Source organism: Myripristis murdjan, chromosome 12 (assembly GCF_902150065.1).
Source record: "Myripristis murdjan chromosome 12, fMyrMur1.1, whole genome shotgun sequence".
NCBI classification, from domain to species: domain Eukaryota; kingdom Metazoa; phylum Chordata; class Actinopteri; order Holocentriformes; family Holocentridae; genus Myripristis; species Myripristis murdjan.
This window is the reverse complement of record NC_043991.1, coordinates 13,724,458-13,744,714: the sequence shown is the minus strand read 5'-3', so window position 1 is coordinate 13,744,714 and position 20,257 is coordinate 13,724,458. Positions and strand designations below refer to the sequence as shown.

At 41.7% G+C, this 20,257-nt stretch overlaps 1 protein-coding gene across 1 annotated transcript; it reads left to right on the top strand.

The window, feature by feature from the left end:
* Nucleotides 1–59: 59 nt before the first annotated feature.
* Nucleotides 60–19,652, top strand: mrrf (mitochondrial ribosome recycling factor). The gene is made up of 7 exons (XM_030065850.1): nucleotides 60–151; nucleotides 2,870–3,043; nucleotides 3,830–3,982; nucleotides 9,932–10,050; nucleotides 15,914–16,005; nucleotides 17,846–18,005; nucleotides 18,841–19,652. Exons 2-7 carry the CDS (start codon nucleotides 2,872–2,874, stop codon nucleotides 18,916–18,918), a joined length of 774 nt encoding a protein of 257 aa, XP_029921710.1. The 5' UTR covers nucleotides 60–151; nucleotides 2,870–2,871; the 3' UTR covers nucleotides 18,919–19,652.
* The last annotated feature ends 605 nt before the right edge of the window (nucleotides 19,653–20,257 follow it).

Below are 20,257 nucleotides of genomic sequence, written 5' to 3'. Positions count from 1 at the left end.
CTCCGCTGAATGCGCTTTGCTTTTTCTCTCGCGTCAGCTGTTAACTCCGCCCTCCCGCACGGCGCTGTGATTAAGACCAAACGCACCTCCTGACGCGCTGCTTGCACGTCGCTTTTCCGGCATGCTTCTGTAAAGACGCTGATCGTTCAAAGTAAGTGCCAGTTTTAGACTTAATTAAAGCATGTTTCGCCACTTCGTTGTTACACTGACGTTAGCGTTATATCAAACAAGCCACACGACTGCATTTTATTTTATTTATTTATTTATTTTGGTTTGATTGTTGTGCTTTGGGCACTAGCTGCATGCAGCCCACCACATCGACCTTCATTACATTACAGCTGCCTGGTGTGTGATGCAAACCTCCTGTCCTGACCATCCTGACCACTGATGTCTCCTGCAAATAAAAGTTAGAGTAAAATACACCACAGTGTCTAATGTTCACCTACAGCCGTGCATCTCTTTATAATCTTGCTTTACGCGAGTAGCCTATAATAATAACGATGATCTGATATTTATTTAACCAGGTGGCAGACAGTTTGGTGGGTGTAACGTTACACGATTTGAACAGTTTGTTTGAATAAGCAGCACCGACAGCCAGTCCGATCAGATAGGCTGCTCCGCCGCCTTATGTCTATTTTAAGTCAAGGTGTGCGGAGGAGACACGATGCGGGCTTCCCAGCTGGCTCTATAGCCGCTGCAGGGGAGGCGTGTCTGCAGCTGCCGCCCTGGCTCAAATCTGCAGGATGTGAGGCTACTGTATCCAGCTGAACACCTGTGCTGCGCCTTTTCTGCTTGGCTTCCCCTCTAAAGAGACCTATCACCGTCGAGGCTGTCTTTTCTGCCGGAGTGTGACATATCATATCAGCTTGTCAGGGAACTTGTCCGCCGCGGATGCCTGTTTTGGGGGTTTGTGTTGGAGGTGGTGTGCGCTTTGGGCCAAATATTACAATTAGTAAATATGCGCATTTCTGTTCAGGGATGTTTGGAGCGGATTCACACTGGAATTTTGCACCATTATTTCTGTATATGAATATATGCATATGTATATACACTCAGTGGCCACTTTATCAGGTCCCCCTGCACAGTCTAATACAATGAAATCCAATTGTCCTGCCATAAAGTTTACTTTTATGATGCCCTACAATGCTCAGGTTTTCTTTCTGTCTCAGTAATAGAGGTGTTCAATCAATTCTGTGTTTGGCACTGAGCTCATAGTTAGTGGTGCTGTTGTACTGGACTGCATTTAGTTGACAGGTGTTTCCACTATTCTGTCCCCCCTCATGTATATAAATAGGGAGGACAAAAAAATTAGAAACACCTCTCAGTATAATGATGTCCAGTACAAGACCTCTGCAAACTACAACCCCAGTAATAAACATAGAATTAAATTTACATATTCTCCACAATGTCAACAAAAACTGAACATTATAAACTTTCTTAAATGGTAGCCTAGAATTTATGGCAGAGCTGTTGCATTGAACTGCATTAGACTGTACAGGTGGACCTGAGAAAGTGGCCACTGAGAGTGTATATGTTTTTTTTGTTTTGTTTTTTTTTTTTGTTTTTGTTTTTTTTCTTTTCTAAATAAAGTCAAATTAAGATCAGCATTTAAAAAAAATGGACTTATAAACTTATAAAACACAAAGGCACATGCACCTCTTTGAAATGCAATTTAGGTTTACCAAAAAAAAAAAAAAAAAAAAGACACACAAAAAAAACATAAAATTAAAAAAAAAAAAAAAAACTCTTGGCCACTGAATGTTGCAAAATGATTTTTTTTTTTGCAATGTTTTTCTCAAAATCCCCAAATCTGCAGGATTCTTTTTTTTTTCTTTTTTTTTTATATTTAGGGAGGTTAAAGTTGTTTTTTGTAGTTTATCATATTCAATTCCAATACCCAGTCCGAATTATGGCCTGGTTTTTCAAGTTTAGATCCTAAGTTCTGTTACTTAAACAGGCAGTCTTGATGATATGATGCAGCCCACTGATTTGAGCACAGCCTGTCAGTGTTAACACAGCTGTATGCCAGGTTTCTCCTCGCGGCTTGCAGGCCAACAAGACTAAATACACACCGGACAATAGAGGAAGCCACTGAGGCGATAACACACCGCTAGCTGTTCACAACCACTGACTATGAAAAGACTGGACTTTTTTGTGTGTGTGTGTGCGTGTGTTTGTGCACGACTGTGTATGTGGGCCTCAGTGTCTCCGAGTGTGTACGTTCATGTGTGTAAGGCAAGGTTCAGTGACGCAGGCTCACAGCTGAGGTGGGGTGTATGTGCGAGGTGGGAGGTGGTTCATCCATAGAAAAGAAGTCGCTGGTCTCGTACTGTTGTGTACTTTCTAAATGGGAGTTTCCCCTTTGAGGAATGCTTGAGGAATTGTGGATGGGTATAGAATCAGTTTGTGGTTGTGTGTGTGTGTGTGTGTGTGTGTGTGAATGCATTGTGTAGCCTGTACGGTTCTCAGAGTGGAGGAGGATTTAGAGCTGTAATGAGGTGTGTTGGGATTTCTTTTCCACCTTCATGCTCATACGTACTCGTACTTCATACATTGACAGATTTGGTTCTGATTTTTGCTTTCAATCATTTTTGTGAGCAAATATCACCTGATCATCAAGGGAAAATAGATTACGGTGCCGTAATGAGTTAATGCAAGTTGTAGGCCTACCTCCTACTGGTTGATGTGGGCTACTGCTTCGTATTTATTCCCATTTGTGGTTTCAGATTTGTATCAGATTTATTGCATTCAAATATTTATTCACTAACTGAATTATTTCAAATTTAATGCCTCTGTCTCTGTATGCTTACCCATATATCTCTCTTTTACTTTAAATACACTCTCTTTCTGACCCGTCTCTGTTTGACAGGCATGGCGATGAGTCATTTGGGCCTGCTGCGGCCTGTGCTGCATCAGTCCCTGGTGCAAGTGCTGAGGTCTCCTGTCGTGGCCACTGCCAGAGTCAGTGCACCTCTTCTCTGCCACCATGCCACGCACTTCCCCGCCCCCTGCACCAGGCTCTACGCCACCAAGAAGGCAAAAGGTCAGTATAAGGCTAGAGCATAAGAGTGGGGGGTACTTTTCTGGGATGTTCAGAGTAATTTATCGTTGGTAAGTAGCTGGAGTCAGAGTCAAAAAAGTGTTTCAGAAAGACAAGAGGAATTAATCGTTTGCTACCTGGGATGCTTGTAATCCAGGTTGCTGAGAAAAATGAACGGCTGAAGTCCAAGCTTTTCAACTTGGAATTGAAACATACAGTTTTTAGTTTGTACATGTCTACCACACCAAGGAGTTTATTATTTTCTGCCAGTCCAGTTGGACGGGAGTCATTTTGTTTCTTTGTCAGCAGGATATCTCAAACACTAATGAACGGATTTGCATGAAACTCGGTGCAGAGGTTGATCATGGACCCAAGAAGAAATGATTAAATTTTCACACTGACTGGCCAAAGTGGGGTGTGGCAGTCGGCGTGGCTTTATATAAATATATATATATGCAACATGTGGACCTGGCGTATCTTGGCAATTGCATAGTGTTGCGGCACCACCATAACCGCCATACCCCCTCTCTACAGAAAACTGTGGGTTGTACATTGAGTTATCTGCCACCTGTTCTAGAGTAACTCAGCCTCTTCTTATCGAGGGGTGCTGAGGAGACTCGGGGTTGAAATCTCCTCTCCTGCCCTCCTCTCCTGCCCTCCTACATGAGATTCTAACATGGTGTTGGGAACATTGAAATGCTACCTGAGATTTAAGCTGTTTCTTTGTTTCTCTTTTCTTTTTTTTTTTGCGCCTGTGTCTTTCTTTCATCCCTCCCTTCATCTCCCCAGCTAAGGCAAAGGGCCAGGCAGCTAAGGTGAACATTAATTCGGCTCTGGTGGAGGACATCATCAGTCTGGATGAAGTGAAGGAGGACATGACAGCTGTTCTCAATACGCTCAAAGATGACTTCACACGCAGCCTGAACATCCGAACCTCGCCAGGTAGCTCCACATTTCTTCATCCTCTCTTTTGTTTTCTCTCTCTCTCTTTGCCTCTCGGCTTCTCTCTCTGGCTCTCTGCTTTTCTCCTCCTTCTCCTTTAAGCGTTGACTGTTTCTCAAACTCCTCGCAGGGCCAAATTGCACACGGAAAAAGGCCAAAAAAACATCAATGTGACCATTAACTCTCAGGTGCAATGTGATCGTTCCCATTCACCACATTTGCTTTCACCAAGAAGATAAAAGCATGTTAGGCCTGAACGATCAAAAAAATCAAATTGCAGTTAATTTTACAAGTGTTGCAATTGCAGTATGATCCATGATTTTAACAGGAATGATCATTTTTGCATCCAAATTTTCATTTTCACAGAAAAAAAAAAACAAAAAAAAAAACATGAAATTGATGATACTGTGAATGTTATTTTCACTGGAGGCTGTACCAAACACATTTTTTCTTATGTCTGCACAATACAATTTGTACATGTGGGCATCTCTTTATACCACAATACTTCATTCATAACAGTGTTTGTCACATATTTTACCTCTATCAAAAAATTGCAGGTCTTGCCATTTGGCTGTTGTACTTGGCCATATTGCAATTTTGATCATTTTGATTTGATTAATTGTTCAGCCCTAAAGCATTTATCAGTAAATCTAAACATCTGCCCAAACTACAAAATGGCAAATGGTCACAGAGCCAAGCAATTTATTGTAAAGACAGAAGAATGCAGACTTTCTCCTTATACATGAAGTAGACTTTGAATTAAAAAAAAAAAAAAAAAAAAAAAACCATTTATCGATATTGCAGATAAAAGAAGATAGATGATAAAATGTGATAGGCTAAGAGGTGATGGCAACATGGTATGACATGGTAGGGACAACAAAAAATTATGGAGTGAGGAAAAAAAAACTGAATTTCCAAGATTAAACCTGTAAATTCATAAACTCATAAAAACTAGATTATTAAGTCACATATTTGCGAGAAAAAATTCAGAAAAATAGCTTTTCTTATACTACTAGATTATACTACCTTGTTACTAAATCTGGTAGTATAAGAAAAACAATTTTTCTGAGTTTTATTCTCATTAATTTGCGATTTTATGATCTCAGAATTTGCCAGTTTTTTGTCCTAAATTTGTGAGTATTTTCTCATAAATTTATGGCTTTAATCTCGAAACTTTATTCCCTCTTGCCCGACTCCATTATTTTTTTTTTTCACGCCGTCTTAGAATTGCTATCGTCCTCCAACGGCACAGCACATTCATTATGTAACGTTATTGTGTGGAAATATATGGCTGTATTATAACAGTAACAGCGGCAATTTCAGTCACAAATGAAAGGCCTTAATTCATGGTGGTAAAGCTGCTCAGTCATAACTGTTATTTCCTACAATTCTTAACAGAGGGTTTGAGGAATGAGAGGTCTGACACAAGGATCCAAACTGCACTCAGCAACAATGAAACCACTGCTGGGGTTTATTCAGCAACAGGCTGGATCGAATTAATCTTTCTCTTATTCAGGTTCACATCATACTGGTTTATTTTCTACTCTGAATTTAGAAAATAAACACCCAGCATCTTAATACATAGGTTTGCCAATGTAGCACTCAGACAGTATGTTTGGACTGGCTTGTTAAAAGTTGACTTATGGTGAAGTGAAAAGATTTTTTTGCCTTTAACATTGATGTCACTGTATTCAAAGCAGGCAGAGCGTTTAGTATTGCTCATTCTGTTCTTTTTAGAAACCCAAAATTTTGCTCATAAAGTGCAAATGTATTTCTGTGTCCTTTGTTTCTGATTCTCTCTCTGCCCTCGGCACATTTTCACTTTTGGACAAAAGTCAACAATTCTCTGTTTTTGTCGACCTTGACAAAATGCCCGAGGGCTCAGGGTGAAGAGAGCTCCGTGTGACCTTACCTTGACCTCGGGTTGACCCCTGTATCCTCAACTACATCCAGGTCACGACCCTTCGCCTCTGGGCTGTAACAAATGGGAGCTGGGCCCTGGGGAGTCCCGGGTGGGTGTGTGAGGAGGTATGGGGAGGTAAAGGAAGCTCTCGATGGAGGAGGCAGCAGCTAGACTCAAACTCTGAGTCGCAGATGTCTGAGTTTCTCCTCCTGAGTGTTACAGTTTTAGGTGAGATGGGATACAAAAAGATGAGATTCAGATGTCTTTTATATATTTCCCCCACTGTTTTAGCCTTCATCAATTATTCATTCATCTGTGCTTTTTTAATTGTTCCCTCTCTCCCTTCATCCTCCCTTGTTTCTGCATGTGACTTTATCAGGGGTGGCCCCATCATACAATATTAGTACAATACTTAGGTCACAATACAAGTGCAATATTAGTATTGCAATTTTAAACCTTTTGCAGTATGTTGAGCATCATGATAACATGTGTTGCAATATACTGAGATTTATTTTCTTTATTATCTGCAAATTATATCCCCAAAGGAAAACTTTGTCAGCAACAGTTTTATCTAATATGATAGTTTTTATTCTCTTTATCTCACTACACTCACATTTATTGCTGCAAAATGGGGTTGTCATAAAAACCGCTCATAAATTTTACCTTGGTTGTTGGCAATACAATATTGATAAATGCTGTATCAGTTTTTTTTTCTCTTTATCTCTCCATTATTTTTCCTTCTCTGTTTTCCAATCCCTCAGCCACCTATTTCTCTTTGGCATTTTCAGTCCACAACTTCTGAAGTTAAATTTTGACTGACCCACAAGTCAGGATCTGCAGGAGTCCGCTGCCTCTCTGCCTTCATCTCTTTTGCTCTCTCTTTACTCTCTTCCTTCCTCCCTCTCTCACTAACTGCTCTGCCTCCTCGCCTCCTTCCCAACATCCCATCATCCTCTCTGCCTCCCTTCCTCCATCCATCTCCCCCTCGCTGCCTGCTGCCCTCCTCCAGTCCGTCGACCCCCCCACCTTCTGTCCAGCTGCATAGTAATCCGCGGAGGCAGCAGGACTTAGAGCTGACAGGAGAGATGAGATGGTGGAATGGAATGACGTCAGTTGTCCGTGTGTGTGTGTGTGTGTGTGTGTGTGTCTTATGTCAGTGTGTGTGTATGTGTTTGTTCCATGATCGTCTCATCTGGCTCTCATTAGGTGTGTGTGCATTTGTGTGTGTGCGTACTTATGTCTGTATGCGCCAGTGTGTGTTGGTGTGAATGCACGTGTGTATGTTTGCGTGCGTGCATGCAAGTGTGTGTTTATGTGTGTGAGTGTAGTGTGTGCACACTTGTTTGGTAGTGTGTGGCAAAAGCATAGCAGAAGGCCACCTTGGCATAGCTATGCAGAGAAGAGATTAATACTCTGACCCATTCGCTAGGTTTGGCAAACACACACACACACACACACACACCACATACATGCACACACACTTTATTATGATTTGTCACTGATGGGTCCCCTGGCCTGAAAACTAGCCCTGTTTCCATGGAAACTTTCCTGAGATCTAGTGTACAGAAGCAACACACTGTGAAAGTGAAGGAAAAATAAAGTTTTCTTTTTTTTCTAGGTATCAAAATCCTTTAAGGGGTAGAGTAGAGGTGTGGCACCATGACAGAATTTGTGATGTTTCATAAGATTTTATAATATTTACATATTAAAAATTTGTAATTATTGTGCTTTCTTTCAGTTTTACAGCTTTAATATTTGAATTATAATGGCATGGCGGCTTATCTACACAAGCTTCATGAGACCTCATAGGCTGATCACAGCACATTGGAGGACCATATCAGTGATTTTGAACATGTGCGCCCCCTCCTGTTTATAACAATTTACCCCACATTTTACATCGCAATAAACCATTTTACAAATTACGCAGGGGCACTAAAGATTTCACAACAAAAATTACTTGATTTTCAAATGTGAAATTTTGGTTGAAACAGAGTTCTCATAATGTTCTGCCTCTGGGCAAACAAAATCATTAAGTCAGAAACATGAAGTATATACATTTTATAGATACTATGCGTAACATGCAAAAACTCTGGTATGGACCTTGAACTCGTCAGTGACTTGACGGGTAATTTGTATGCTTTTGGTCTCTAATATTGACATTTTCTGTGAGTTAGGTGGTGTTACTTGGAGCCATCAATGTCTGATCTCTGTTACTCTGAAAAGCATGACACAAATTAACTAGAGGCTCCACTACAGTAATCTACTGATGATGCTGAGTATAAATATCTACATTTTAGTGGTGTAATGGCCCTTCTGTTGCACAGTGTTCAGTTAGTTTTTATGCATTTGACTATATCAGGATAAATAGCCTAATTTAAAATAAAAGGCTAATGGCCTGTGAGTGATACCCCCCCTTTTCTTTCCCCCACCGACACAGTTTAAGAAATGACAGTCATCTGCCCTCCTAAAGCACTAGCAGATGTGCAGGCGCTCACTGTCAGGGCACAGGTAACGCAGACAGACAGGCTCAAGGTCGCAAACGCAGAGAGAAATGCCAAAAAAAGTGGTTGGCAGGTATGCATACACACTACGCTACGAGGCCGAGAGACAGACAGTCTGGTATGAAGCCACGCAGAAGTAGACGTTTTAAGTCAAACAGGTAGACGTGGTAGTTGGCAGCCAGGTAGACAACATGTCAGTCAGAATGAGTCTTCAGTATTCATTTCATCACATCACACATCATTTTATGATTAATTCTGCATCGAAATTCCAACTGGTACATTTATTTTTCGCCCTTTAAATCTTAGAAATTGATTGTATAGAGAAAATTGCACTACTGGCTCACCTCCCTTTCACCTCGCCCCACACACACACACACACACACACCGCTGCAGCCCCCACTGGGCAGGAGGGGGCAGGGAGTGATGTAAGGCAGAGGTGGAGAAGAAGGAAACAACTGCATCTGAGGTTAGCCAGATGGAGAGAGAGAGCGAGAGAGAGAGAGAGACAGACAGACAGGAGGATGGATGGAGCGAGGGAGGAATGGAGACAAAGAGGGAGAATAAAAGATGGAAGGACAGAAGTCTGCTCATGTTGGCGAACACATCTTTGATTCTGTCACTGCAGGCAGAGAGCAGAGATCATAGATCATGGAAACTCTCACACACTCAGACAGTGGTCTCCGCTAGTTTATTGCACATTACCAACCGCTTACATAAGCGCTGTGTGTCTTATTCCACGGCTTGAAAGTTCCCATTATTCCAGGACACTTTATCAGTTACAGGTTCCAAAATGAATCAAACTCACTGTTTGCAGCATTAGCATCACTTATAGTATCACTTGCAGTAGTATCACTTCTAATATATACTTGTAGTAGTTTTTCTGAAAATTCTGAGTAGGAAACGTGAATATTCTCTGATAAAAGTCATAAATTTATGAGAAAAAAAGATCACAGATTTATGAGAAACAAACTTGAAAATTATGAGACTGTGAAGTCACAAATTTACGTGAAAAACAATCAGAAAAATATTTTTTTCTCATACTATCAGATTGAGTAACAAGGAAATCCTGGTGATTTTAGCCCAGAATCACAATATTATCATAAGAATCTGGAATTTGATGTAACACACACACACACACACACACACACACATGCACAACCACACATATGCACTAACATGCTGTCGCAACTTGTCCTGTGTTCACTTTGACATTTCACAAAACATTTCTGTCAGATTTTGATATTTATTTGTTAATCTGTCTGACTGAATGACTGATTGCCTTTCTTTTAAAGAATATATTTACATTTTAATGTTGTGCATTTGGTTTGAAAAGAGCTAATGACATGAAAATAGGAAGCCACCATACTTGGGCACCCAGCCAGTGCCACTGCTCTCTCTTCTGTGTGCCTGCTGATTATTCTCTTTAACTGCAGGTCAAGATTCAGGGCTTATTGCACATGGGCCTTCACATGGCATGAATTAAAATATGGGATTCAATTTTGGGGGAAAAAACAACAAAAACAAAATGCTGTGTCTCTGTTTTAGGAGCTCTGGATCACATTGTGGTGACCACTAAAGATGGGAAGTTCCCCCTCAACCAGCTGGGTCAGATCTCCATGAAATCTCCTCAGCTCATACTGGTCAACATGAGCAGCTTCCCTGAGGTAAGGAGAACACACACACACACACGCACACACACACACACATGAACACACACACTCACAAAGAGAGCCTCCCCTTCCTCTCTGTCCATTCATGTTTGTTTCTTATGTAGAAACGCACAGCATTTCTTGTTTAGAAAGATTCTGAGTCATCTGCTGTGGACGGATAGACAATCTTCTGCAGAACTAAAAGTCAGCCGGATGGGAAGTCTTAATTCTCACTATAGATCTCTGTGTAAATGAAACTCGACCCGCCTTTCGCTCTCCAAGTGCGTCTCAAATGCTGAGCGATTGATCACTCTGAGACTCCTTTGTTCTGTGGGGAAAAGATAGCAACAAGGACCTAAACCCTGTGTGTAGTCTGTGTGCATGAATGTATGAGTGTGTGTCTGTATACACACACACACACACACACACACACATACACGAGGTGTGGTTATGTCTGTGTGTGAGCTGTCACAGAATAGGAAATGACCTCATTTTACCCTCAGGTTAGGAAGGAATGGATTATTTTTCTTTTTTCACTCCTTTTCTCTCTCGCTCTCTCTTTTCCTTCGTAGATGATACACAGCTCCACTAATCAGGGCTCCAGATTGAAATTTTGACCAGGCTTTTTAGAGGCCAGACTCTTTGGTGCACTGGGAAATGAAAGTGGGCCTGCCTTTATTACATTTAACATTACATTATGCGATCAAATTAAATCTTCTGAGAACATCAGCATGGCAGTCTGATGTGTGGATTAAGCTCTCATCGATCCCAGCAGCAGTGCAGCTTTGCAGATGTCTTCATCAGCATGGTTATTTGCTTGTGCAAAGCTGATTGGTGGACTGATGGCATGTTACACTGACATCGCTGTTATCTTTAGCATCAGGATTTGGTGCCATGCCGTTGGTCCGACAGGCCATTTTTCCGAAACCCCAACAGTCCGAAAAACGTCCCACTGGACCAAAAGGCCATTAGTCCAAAAATACTCATGTTGGAGTTTCTGGAGTCCAGTGACTGCTGGTGTTATGCCGACTTTTGCATCCCTGTCGAGAAATTCATCCCTCTTTACCCTTTAACCTTAACCTGACGAGAGCCCTGCCTAAACTTTACCAAATTTACTAGAGTCTGCATCTTTTTTTAACTATTGGGGTCGCAGAATAACGAGCCTTAGTTTTCAGGATAACGGACTGTCGGTCTCATGGACTTTCTGTCCAACCGGACGTTTTTCAGACTGCTGGAGTTTCACAATAATGGACCTACACACCAGTGGTCAGCCCCCCAGAAGTCTTCCCTTTTGAAACTGGCAGAGTGCACTGTCTCTCTATTAACCCTTATAAGGTATTAAGTAAACATATGTATTGTTTATATTACTTGCAATTGGGATGAAGTAAAAATCTGCTGAGTATTTTAACAAAAAAAGGTTTCATTATGTTGAATTAAAAGCCCCAATTTGCAATGGGTCCACCAGATCCAGCAGGACTCCCTGTGTAACAAAAAAACGAATACCATATAAGGGTTAAACTGTCAACAGTAATACACTCATGTGTTTATACCTCAATATACACATTTTGTGCCAAACCCTGTATGTCTAAAAATGCAGCTTTTTACATATCCACAAAATATAGTTAAGTTTGCCATTTAGGCATAACAGACATTTTATAATGCAGTTTAATAGCATTTTCTCCTTGTTAATTAAACCTGAAAAATTAAGCAAAGAAATCGTTTTGGAAGGCACCTCTTTAAAGAGCACGGTGTAGTTTCACCGCTGCGTTATTCTTTGCACGCATATCACGAAATGAAACGCGAATGTAAGTCAGCACTTCATATGTGGCCATTCAGTCTCTTACCTGAATCAGGCTGAAAGACCCTCAGTTAAGTGTAGCTACTTCCCATTACTTCACACACGCAGACTTGACTTCAGACCACACACACAGACACATACGTACACACAAACCACCCTGCCATAGCCTACGTTACCCATGTCCCACGCAGAGGTGAGTCTACCATGCACAGAGCTAATAGGCTTATAATGATGCCAATCCATTACCGAGCACTCCAGAGGCCCTGCCATTGTTTTCTATTCATTCATTAACAGGAGCCTGGGAAGGTACAGTGGAATTAACGACAGCTACCAGAGACCGGTGCAGCATGCGGGGCAAAACACTCGCGCATGTGCACGCTTAGAAAGCACTTGCACAGCATCACACTGCAATGTTAATAAAGTGTTTTCTGCAGGACTCCCCTTCTATAAACACACACACACACACACACACACACACACAATCTCACACACATTCCTCTCAGCTCCCCTCTTTGCTTTGAACCCGGGCCGTCACTGTTTGATGTGAAACTTCAGTGTAATTTCTCTTCCTCTCCAACATATTAACCAGAACCTGCCTGGTCTTTCCAGAAAATTCCGCTCGGTTTTCCGTAACCACCAGAGTGGTTTTGTTGGAGAGGGGAAGCGGTGATGAATTCGATGCTGAGAACAATCAAACATAGGTATGGGTTGAATCTATCACCCCACACTCAAAGAGAGCAACCAGAGAGCTGTGGAGGTAGGAACGGAGGCCTGCATTCCGGATGATTTCTAACAAAGGAAAAGAAATGGGACCTCATGAATTAATTTAATACATACAAATAAATTCCTTTAATCTTGCTGCCATTTCTTTCCCCCAGTGGAAAAGGCCAGAAGGAACTGTCGAGAAAGGAGAGTAGGGAAGAAAGGGGAGGGAAAAAAATCCCCCTTCCACATTGCACATTTGTGCCCTTTGTGCTGTGCAGCTGAGGGAATTGTCATGCGGTTTGAGGAGTGTGACTTTGTTTTCAGTGGTTCAAACGATTTGGCTTTCTCCCTCTCCTCTGCATGCGCTGTTTAGCCGGAGCTCTCCGGCTCCAGTGTTGTGTTTGCTGGACCAAAAGATTGTGTCGAGTATTTGCTGGATAATGTATTTATTTCTCACATACACAAATGCTGTTTCATATATGCCCAGTAGCTTGCAGGCCTGCCAGTCAAGAAATAAATTAGAAGAGATCCCATGACTTTCAAACGAATTCACTGAATCAGTGCTATACTTTGTTATTCTTGAGTTATTTGGAAACTGCATAGCAAGACTTAAAGGATCTCTTTTAGAGCATTTTTTTCTCACATTGTGTTTAGATATGATTTAGTCTGACTGCATTTACACCTGCTTATTACATGCATATCCAGTGTCCACACTGAAACTGGAGTGCTCACACAACACATATTGCCCTGTGCATGTCACTTCCCTCTGAATTTGCATCCCTTTACAAAGACCCATGATGGGTTTTGGGGAATGCTTTCACTTTTTTTTTTTTTTTTTAAACAGAGGAAGAAGCCCTCTTGGCCAACAAGTCAGAAGAAGTTTCTTGCAGATGTCTGATTGCCGTTTTCTATTGATAGTTTATTTCAGGTCAAATTTACAGTGGACAGCTGTTCTTATTTTGTTTCAAATCCATGACTACCCTGACTGTTTATTTCTGTTTATAGAACAGCTCGATATAAATCGGAAACATATTTGAATTTACATTTTGGTATTAATGTGCGCAAATATGTCTCCAACCACTTACGGATGTGGCTTTTGGATGATGGGGTCGTCAGTGTGTCTGTGGTGCATTTACACCTGGATTTTTATGCACTTCAGCTCAATCCAGTTACAGTGAAACATCCCCATCCATGGTGACACCAGACATGTCGGGGGTCTAACGTCCATTTTTCCAGGCATTAATTCGGCTGTCCCGTACTGGAATTCATCAGTAAGCTTTTTGTGCTTGGCAGCTTCCAGGCCTGCCAGACAGTCAAGAATTAAAAGTCATTTGACTTTCACATAAAATTCAAACAAATTCACTAAATAGGTTCTGTGCATCATATTTGTTGAGTTAACTGTAACTGTACAGTAACAGCATACCAAGACTTCAAGGATCTCTTCAGAGCATATTTTTGTGATATTGTGCCCTTTACTGAAATATTGTTTGATGAAGATTGACACTGAAAAAGTGGAGGTGGAGTTTAGGAGTTAGATCAGTCAGTGGTGTTGAACACGGGATCCTAAAGTCTGTCAGATTATCCAAACCCATCAGATTATCAACCCTCAATAATGATCCTGTTTGCATAAGTGAGGTGGTTTTCATCGATTCCCCAGAAAATTGTTGGAACTGGAGCTTATATTCCCTTAAAACAAGAAATATAATAATAATGATAATTTCAGTATGGTGGTTGAATTCAGGGAGTGTGTTCAGGGTAGAGCCTCTGTTTTGTAGATGTGTAGCACACAGCTCTCAGTGCCAAGGGTATAATGAATCTATCAAAATGATGAAAACTTGGTGAGAAAGAGCATTTTTGTCAACTGAAATAAAAATAAAAATGAGGCTTTACAAAAAAAGATAATTGTGTGTTTGCAAAAAGAACTAAGTAAACTAAAATTATAGAGAAGATGTCTTTAGTTTTTGTCTTGCAGTTTATTTGGTTGTTCATCTGACTTCATTGAAGGCATTTATTTAAAATGGCGGATGTTTTGTTGAGTTTTTACTGCTCAATACTTTTTCTGACCTTTTTGAATCAAACAAATACCCCGTATTACAAAAAAAGGCTAACACTGAAACTAATAAGAGCTAAACTAAAACTAAACATTTTCAAAAAATAAAAAACTAAAAGAAAGTAGCTAACTCACTTTAAAAACAAATTAAAACTAAATTGAAATTGAAAAATGCACAGCTATAAAAACCTTGCTCGGTGTAAACCTCCTTCTTCTAACAAATCCACCTTGAAGTTTACCTGACACCCGTCTAAAAATGTAACCATTACTGTGTCCGATTACCACCTAAAAACCATGTTTTACCACACATGTAACATAAATTATGCCTCTTCTAAACAGTTTACTCTTGTCACCTGTCAGCTTGGTCTAGCCAAATACAGATTAGACTTCCCTTTGACCTCCATATAGCACAATTTGACAACAAGGAGCTAAGGTGTATAGATGTCCTAACTGTCTATTATCTGAATAAAATCAGAAAACTCCACATATCGCTGTTAAGAGGAAAAACCTCCAAAATGTCAGCTAGTCAGGAATTGTCTTCATCTTTTGAACCAGGCATTTGTGAGCTTAAACCATCCCTCAGTTGAAGAACATGAAGAAAAAAAAAACATGACAATAAGCAGAATTAGGGGTTTTGCCTGACAGTGACAGCAATATGTTTCTGCGTTCTGTCACTGAGAGCAGTCACGTCAATATAATCACAGGACGGTGTTTACATGAGTTACACTCACATGCATCAGTGCGTTATATGCATCACATTACAGTTGCATTACAGATGTGTGTAAAGTAAAGAACCAGACAGTCGCTTTGGTCTTCAATTTTGCATTCAGTGTCTGATGGAATCTAATAATTAACACACACATAAACTCACGTGCACACACGTTTGCTCACACTGTCTCTCCATCTGTGGTTGTGAATGTGCATCAGATACAAGCACACTCCTCCTCTGGGGTCACCAGGGGTCAGCGCCCTGCCCTGCAACCTCTCAGTCCCGTCCCACAGGGCTGGGCGCTGACAGTGGCCCAAGGCACTTCCATACTGCATGGGCGTCCCCTGACATCAACCCACGACCCCCCCCACACACACACACACCCCAAACACACACATAGATACACTCAACAACACCGTAATGACTGCCAGCTGGGGCCGCGGCGCTACCTGCAGTCGCCTGGTGCTTTTCCATTCTCCCAGGCCAGAGGAACCAAACATATATCCACTTATCTCTCTCTCCCTCTCTCTCTCACTCTCTCTCTCACTGTGTGTGTGTGTGTGTGTGTGTGTGTGTGTGTGTGTGTGTGTGTGTGTGTGTGTGTGTGCACCCCCAGGCTATGACAGCTGCCACCCAGGCCCTGAGACAGAGTAGTATGAACCTAAATCCAGAGGTGGAGGGGACTATCATCAAGGTGCCCGTACCAAAGTGAGTCCCACACACAGACACACACACACACACACACACACACATCCAAACAAAACCCCAAGGGCTGAAAGGCTTTCACCCTCTTCGCACTTGCCCTCTTTGTCCATCTTTCTTTCGCTCTTACTCTCAGTCTGTCCTCAGCTCTCTGTTTTTCCACATTTTTCCATCCATTTGTATGAAACCGTATAAAAAAACCCAACACTTTTTCTTGTTTGTTTCACTCCATTAATATATTCCATACCTTTCTGTTTTCCTCATGCCGTTTACCGCAAAGCCACACTCATGGCTCCGTGTTCTTAGCGGTTGCTGACAGATTTATTTGACTTGCACTTGTAGATGTATAGAGACCCCCGCTGTGTTGATTTGCGGGTCGGGTCTCTCTGCTCTGTTCTGGATAGCTGTCTCTCTGTTCTCCTCCTCTGACCTGCACACTCTGCCAACTCAAACAGCCTCACACAATATCACCCGTCACTCACTTACTAAACCACCGGATGCGTGTGTGTATATCTGTTTTTATATACACATGTGCGCATAAATCTGCATGTTGTGTATGCATGTTTGCTCATATGCATGCGTATATGCACATGTATGTGCGTGTGCGTGTGCATGCCCGCGGATCCATGTGTGTGCATGAAGCAGCAGGTGTTAGTCTGGCAGAGGAGGGACATAAGAGTCAGACTGCTCTCCCCCTGCAATCAGCCTCGGCACGCACCGAGCCTACATTTGCATTTCCAAAGAGAACACGCTCCTTGATTGGCCCTGGAATCAGTAATTAGGCCGTATTGTTTGCGGTAAATAGACACTACTCTCGGATTGTTTGCAAATAGTCCCCAAGGCAAAAACAGTGAAAAAAGCCAATTAAGGAGAGAGAGGGAGAGAGAAACGGGAAGATTTTTTTTTCTTTTTTTTCTGGTTGATTGATTAATGCCAAGTGAAAACAAAGTTGTTGGGTTGATGGACATCTCGGCTCCGGTCTGTGACCTTGGGAAGTTTTGGCTGTTGGATGTTTGGCGGAAGTCAGAGCTGAGTGGACTTCATGCCCACATAAAGACTTCATGCCTGCGTGTGCACGTGGTGAGGATGTTGTTGCAGCGCATTCTCATTCATTCCCAGGGCGTCAAATACCAACGCTTTGTGTTACGCCATTCTGCATCTGATACACACCAGGCTTTCTCGCTTTTATCACGTCTTGGTGTCACGTGGTCAGGTTTAGACAACAAAACCATGAGGTAAGATTTGGCAAAAGTTAGGTTTAGACATGAAAAACACTTGGTTAAGGTTAGACAAAAAATAGGTTCAGGAAAACAAAACAACTTGGTTAAGGCTGGGGAAAGGTTTGGTTTAGGCAACAAAATAACTTGGATAGATAGATAGATAGATTACTTTATTATTCCCCAAGGGGAAATTTAAAATGTCACAAGCAGCAGGCTCATGCGTCGGTATCAGAGGCAGAAGGGCATGAGGCCATCGTTAGCAGAATATCTCAAAATGAATGCATGGATATAGTTATGATTATGGTTGAATATGGTAATGAAAGGATTTGCACAGAACTTTGTGGAAAGAAACTTTGTTAGTCATTGGCCAAGAAAGACTTTTTATGCTGATTGGCCAACAGGGGGCGTGGCAGCGGGCCTAGCCTATCGCGAAAAGGCGCAATACTCCAGCAACAGAAATACTCCTTAAATCGACCACACACACACACACACACACACACACACACACAACTGTTTAATGTTTGAATTTATTAAACAAAAACATGACCTTCAGTGAAAAGCCTGAAAAGTCACACATGCCTGTCTGTCTCTCCCGTCTTTCCCGATCTTCTCCTTGTTCCCTCCAGAGTAACCCGGGAGCACCGCGAGAACCTCGCCAAGGTGGCCAAACAGCTGAGCAACAAGGCCAAAGATTCACTGAGGAGAATTCGCTCAAACGCCGTCGCACACGTCAAAAAGGTCAAAGAAGGACACTCAGAAGACACCATACGACTCATAGAAAAACAGGTATGAGGGAGGGGCAGCAAGACGGGCGTTACAGGGCTCTCACACAGACCCGAATGATCAAATAGAGCTGAATTAATACAGCTCTTTAACCAGGAATTTAGATTTATGAGGGGTGGTAGCTGTGAAGGGTTGGACAAATGGATGGATTGCACCTGAGTGGATAGGGATGAGTCTCATAACCCAAAAGGATCAAGGAGGGAACTGATCGCAAGACTTGAGACATTTCTGCTTCGAGATAAAATTTGAGGTGTAGCTGTTAGGGGTGTAAAACCAAACCGTAAAAAAACACAGTACACTCTAAAAATATGGTGTTACAAACATATTCACTGTATGAGAGCCATCTAACCACACACTGAGCTGATGAATTAATGAATGCACTGAAAGTATTTTTATGTTTGTTAAAGAATATTTGTTGATTTCATATTGGTATCACAAAACTCGCAGATAAGACAATATACAGAGAAGAAAGAGATGAATTGAAGTGGTAGTGGCAGAAATGGTAGTGTGTTTTCACCTCAAAACAAACTGAACCAAAATTGAAATCGTGACCCAGAAAACGCAGTGCAAACCAAACCGTGGGTTTATTGAACCGTTACACCGCTAATCGCTTTGGTGAGGTGAAAGCATGACTACAGCATTCAATTACTTATAAAACATTCATCTTGATAGTACAGTTCCACCGACTGTATTTTATAAATGTGCTCTTGCTCCCAGGACTGAGTCGATCCATGAGCAAATAACTGAGAAATGAAAGCTCTATCAAAATAAAAGTATGAGAAAACTGTGTTCAAGTCATACTTTTTTTTTTTTTTTTCTTTTTTCTCTGCCCTCACAGCTCCAGCAAATGGCAGACAGCACCGCGGTGGACATCGACAAACAACTAGCAACCAAGACCAAGGAGCTGCTCGGTTGAATGTGACGGTTCACAACAACAAAAAACAGAAACGGATCTTTTTTTTAAGACTGTACTGTCTCGTTACAACTGTACTTACGGATATGAACATATTACAGCAGCACAACACGTATTGTTGTTATCATATTGATAATAGAGAGTGACTGGAGGAGGTTGGGTGATAGTTTTATGGAGGCAACTGAGTGGGAATGGATCTTCAGTCTAATAATCCATGTTTGGGTTCCCTTGTTAGACACTGAGGTTCAGATGACCTCATTACTGGCAAAGTCCTTGTCTTCAGTGCTGGTCGATATCTGAGTTTAAATGTCAATGCATAAATAAAAATTGGCGTGGAAACAACAGCGACAGACTGCCAGTCACCTCCCCCCCCTCCCCCCTCCCTTGTTACTCTTCCTGTCTTCAAACAAACACGGAGCACGGGATGAATGGACTTTTAATGGGATTTGCGGACCTCCTCCTAATCAAACCCCTTGCCACAAGGGCTGTCTGTTTATATAAAACAAGCGCACCCGTCTGGATGTAAACTGGCTGTGGGTTTGTCTTGGTGGCGAGAGCGAGCGAAGGAGGGAGAGTTTGTTCCAGAAATGCAGGAGCCGCCTGAGCAGATATCATTAGCGTGTTGCCAAACATTTGTTTCACATTGATTCGAGTCTGTAAAGAAGAAAAAAAAAAAAAAAAAGAAACGCACTTGAGAAAAAAGCTCTTTAATTTCTGCCCATGTCTAGGATTGATAATATGGCTACTCTCTCTAAACACAATAAAGCAGGAAAAGTAACATTATTGATGGAGTCCATTAAAGAAACAGAGCTTTGTACCTTGTGCGTCATCTCTCTCTCATGTTTTCTTTTCTTCTTCTCCTCTTTTGGTTTGAAACCCCTCCTCCATTAGTTCGAGTGATAATGGACTTTTCCTGTGTACCGAGCCCGAGGCCATGGCTGCTGCCACCACAATTGTCCATTAGGCAAAGAGGTTTTTAATGCTGTGCACTTGGCCACCTCTGTCTTTAAATAGCTGTGTATTTTAGATCATGGTCAGGAAACGCTGAGTGAGCAGCTATTTAGACTAGATCAATAACAAAAAAATGTTTGAATGGTCAGACATGAAGGTGGAGTTGCCTGTTTACTCATTTGCTGGCAACCTCTTCCCACAGGGTTCCCCCCGGTCATGGAATATTGGAAAAGTCCCTTCCAAGCAGGGAAAGTCGGGGAATGTAATTTATTGTTGGGAGACTTGATCAGTGAGTTTTCTCCGCTTTAATTAAAAAAAAATCACCAAACATGAAGGAATTCTCCATGGTTTTGGGGATAATCACCCCAAAATAGCATAAAGTGGCTGAAGT

What these genes read in the sequence shown, in the direction of transcription:
- mrrf (XM_030065850.1), top strand. Translation starts at nt 2,872, where the DNA reads ATGGCGATGAGTCATTTGGGCCTGCTGCGGCCTGTGCTGCATCAGTCC. An exon ending in CGCCACCAAGAAGGCAAAAG is followed by an intron (nt 3,044 to 3,829) that starts GTCAGTATAAGG and finishes TCATCTCCCCAG; the next exon opens with CTAAGGCAAAGGGCCAGGCA. An exon ending in GAACATCCGAACCTCGCCAG is followed by an intron (nt 3,983 to 9,931) that starts GTAGCTCCACAT and finishes TCTCTGTTTTAG; the next exon opens with GAGCTCTGGATCACATTGTG.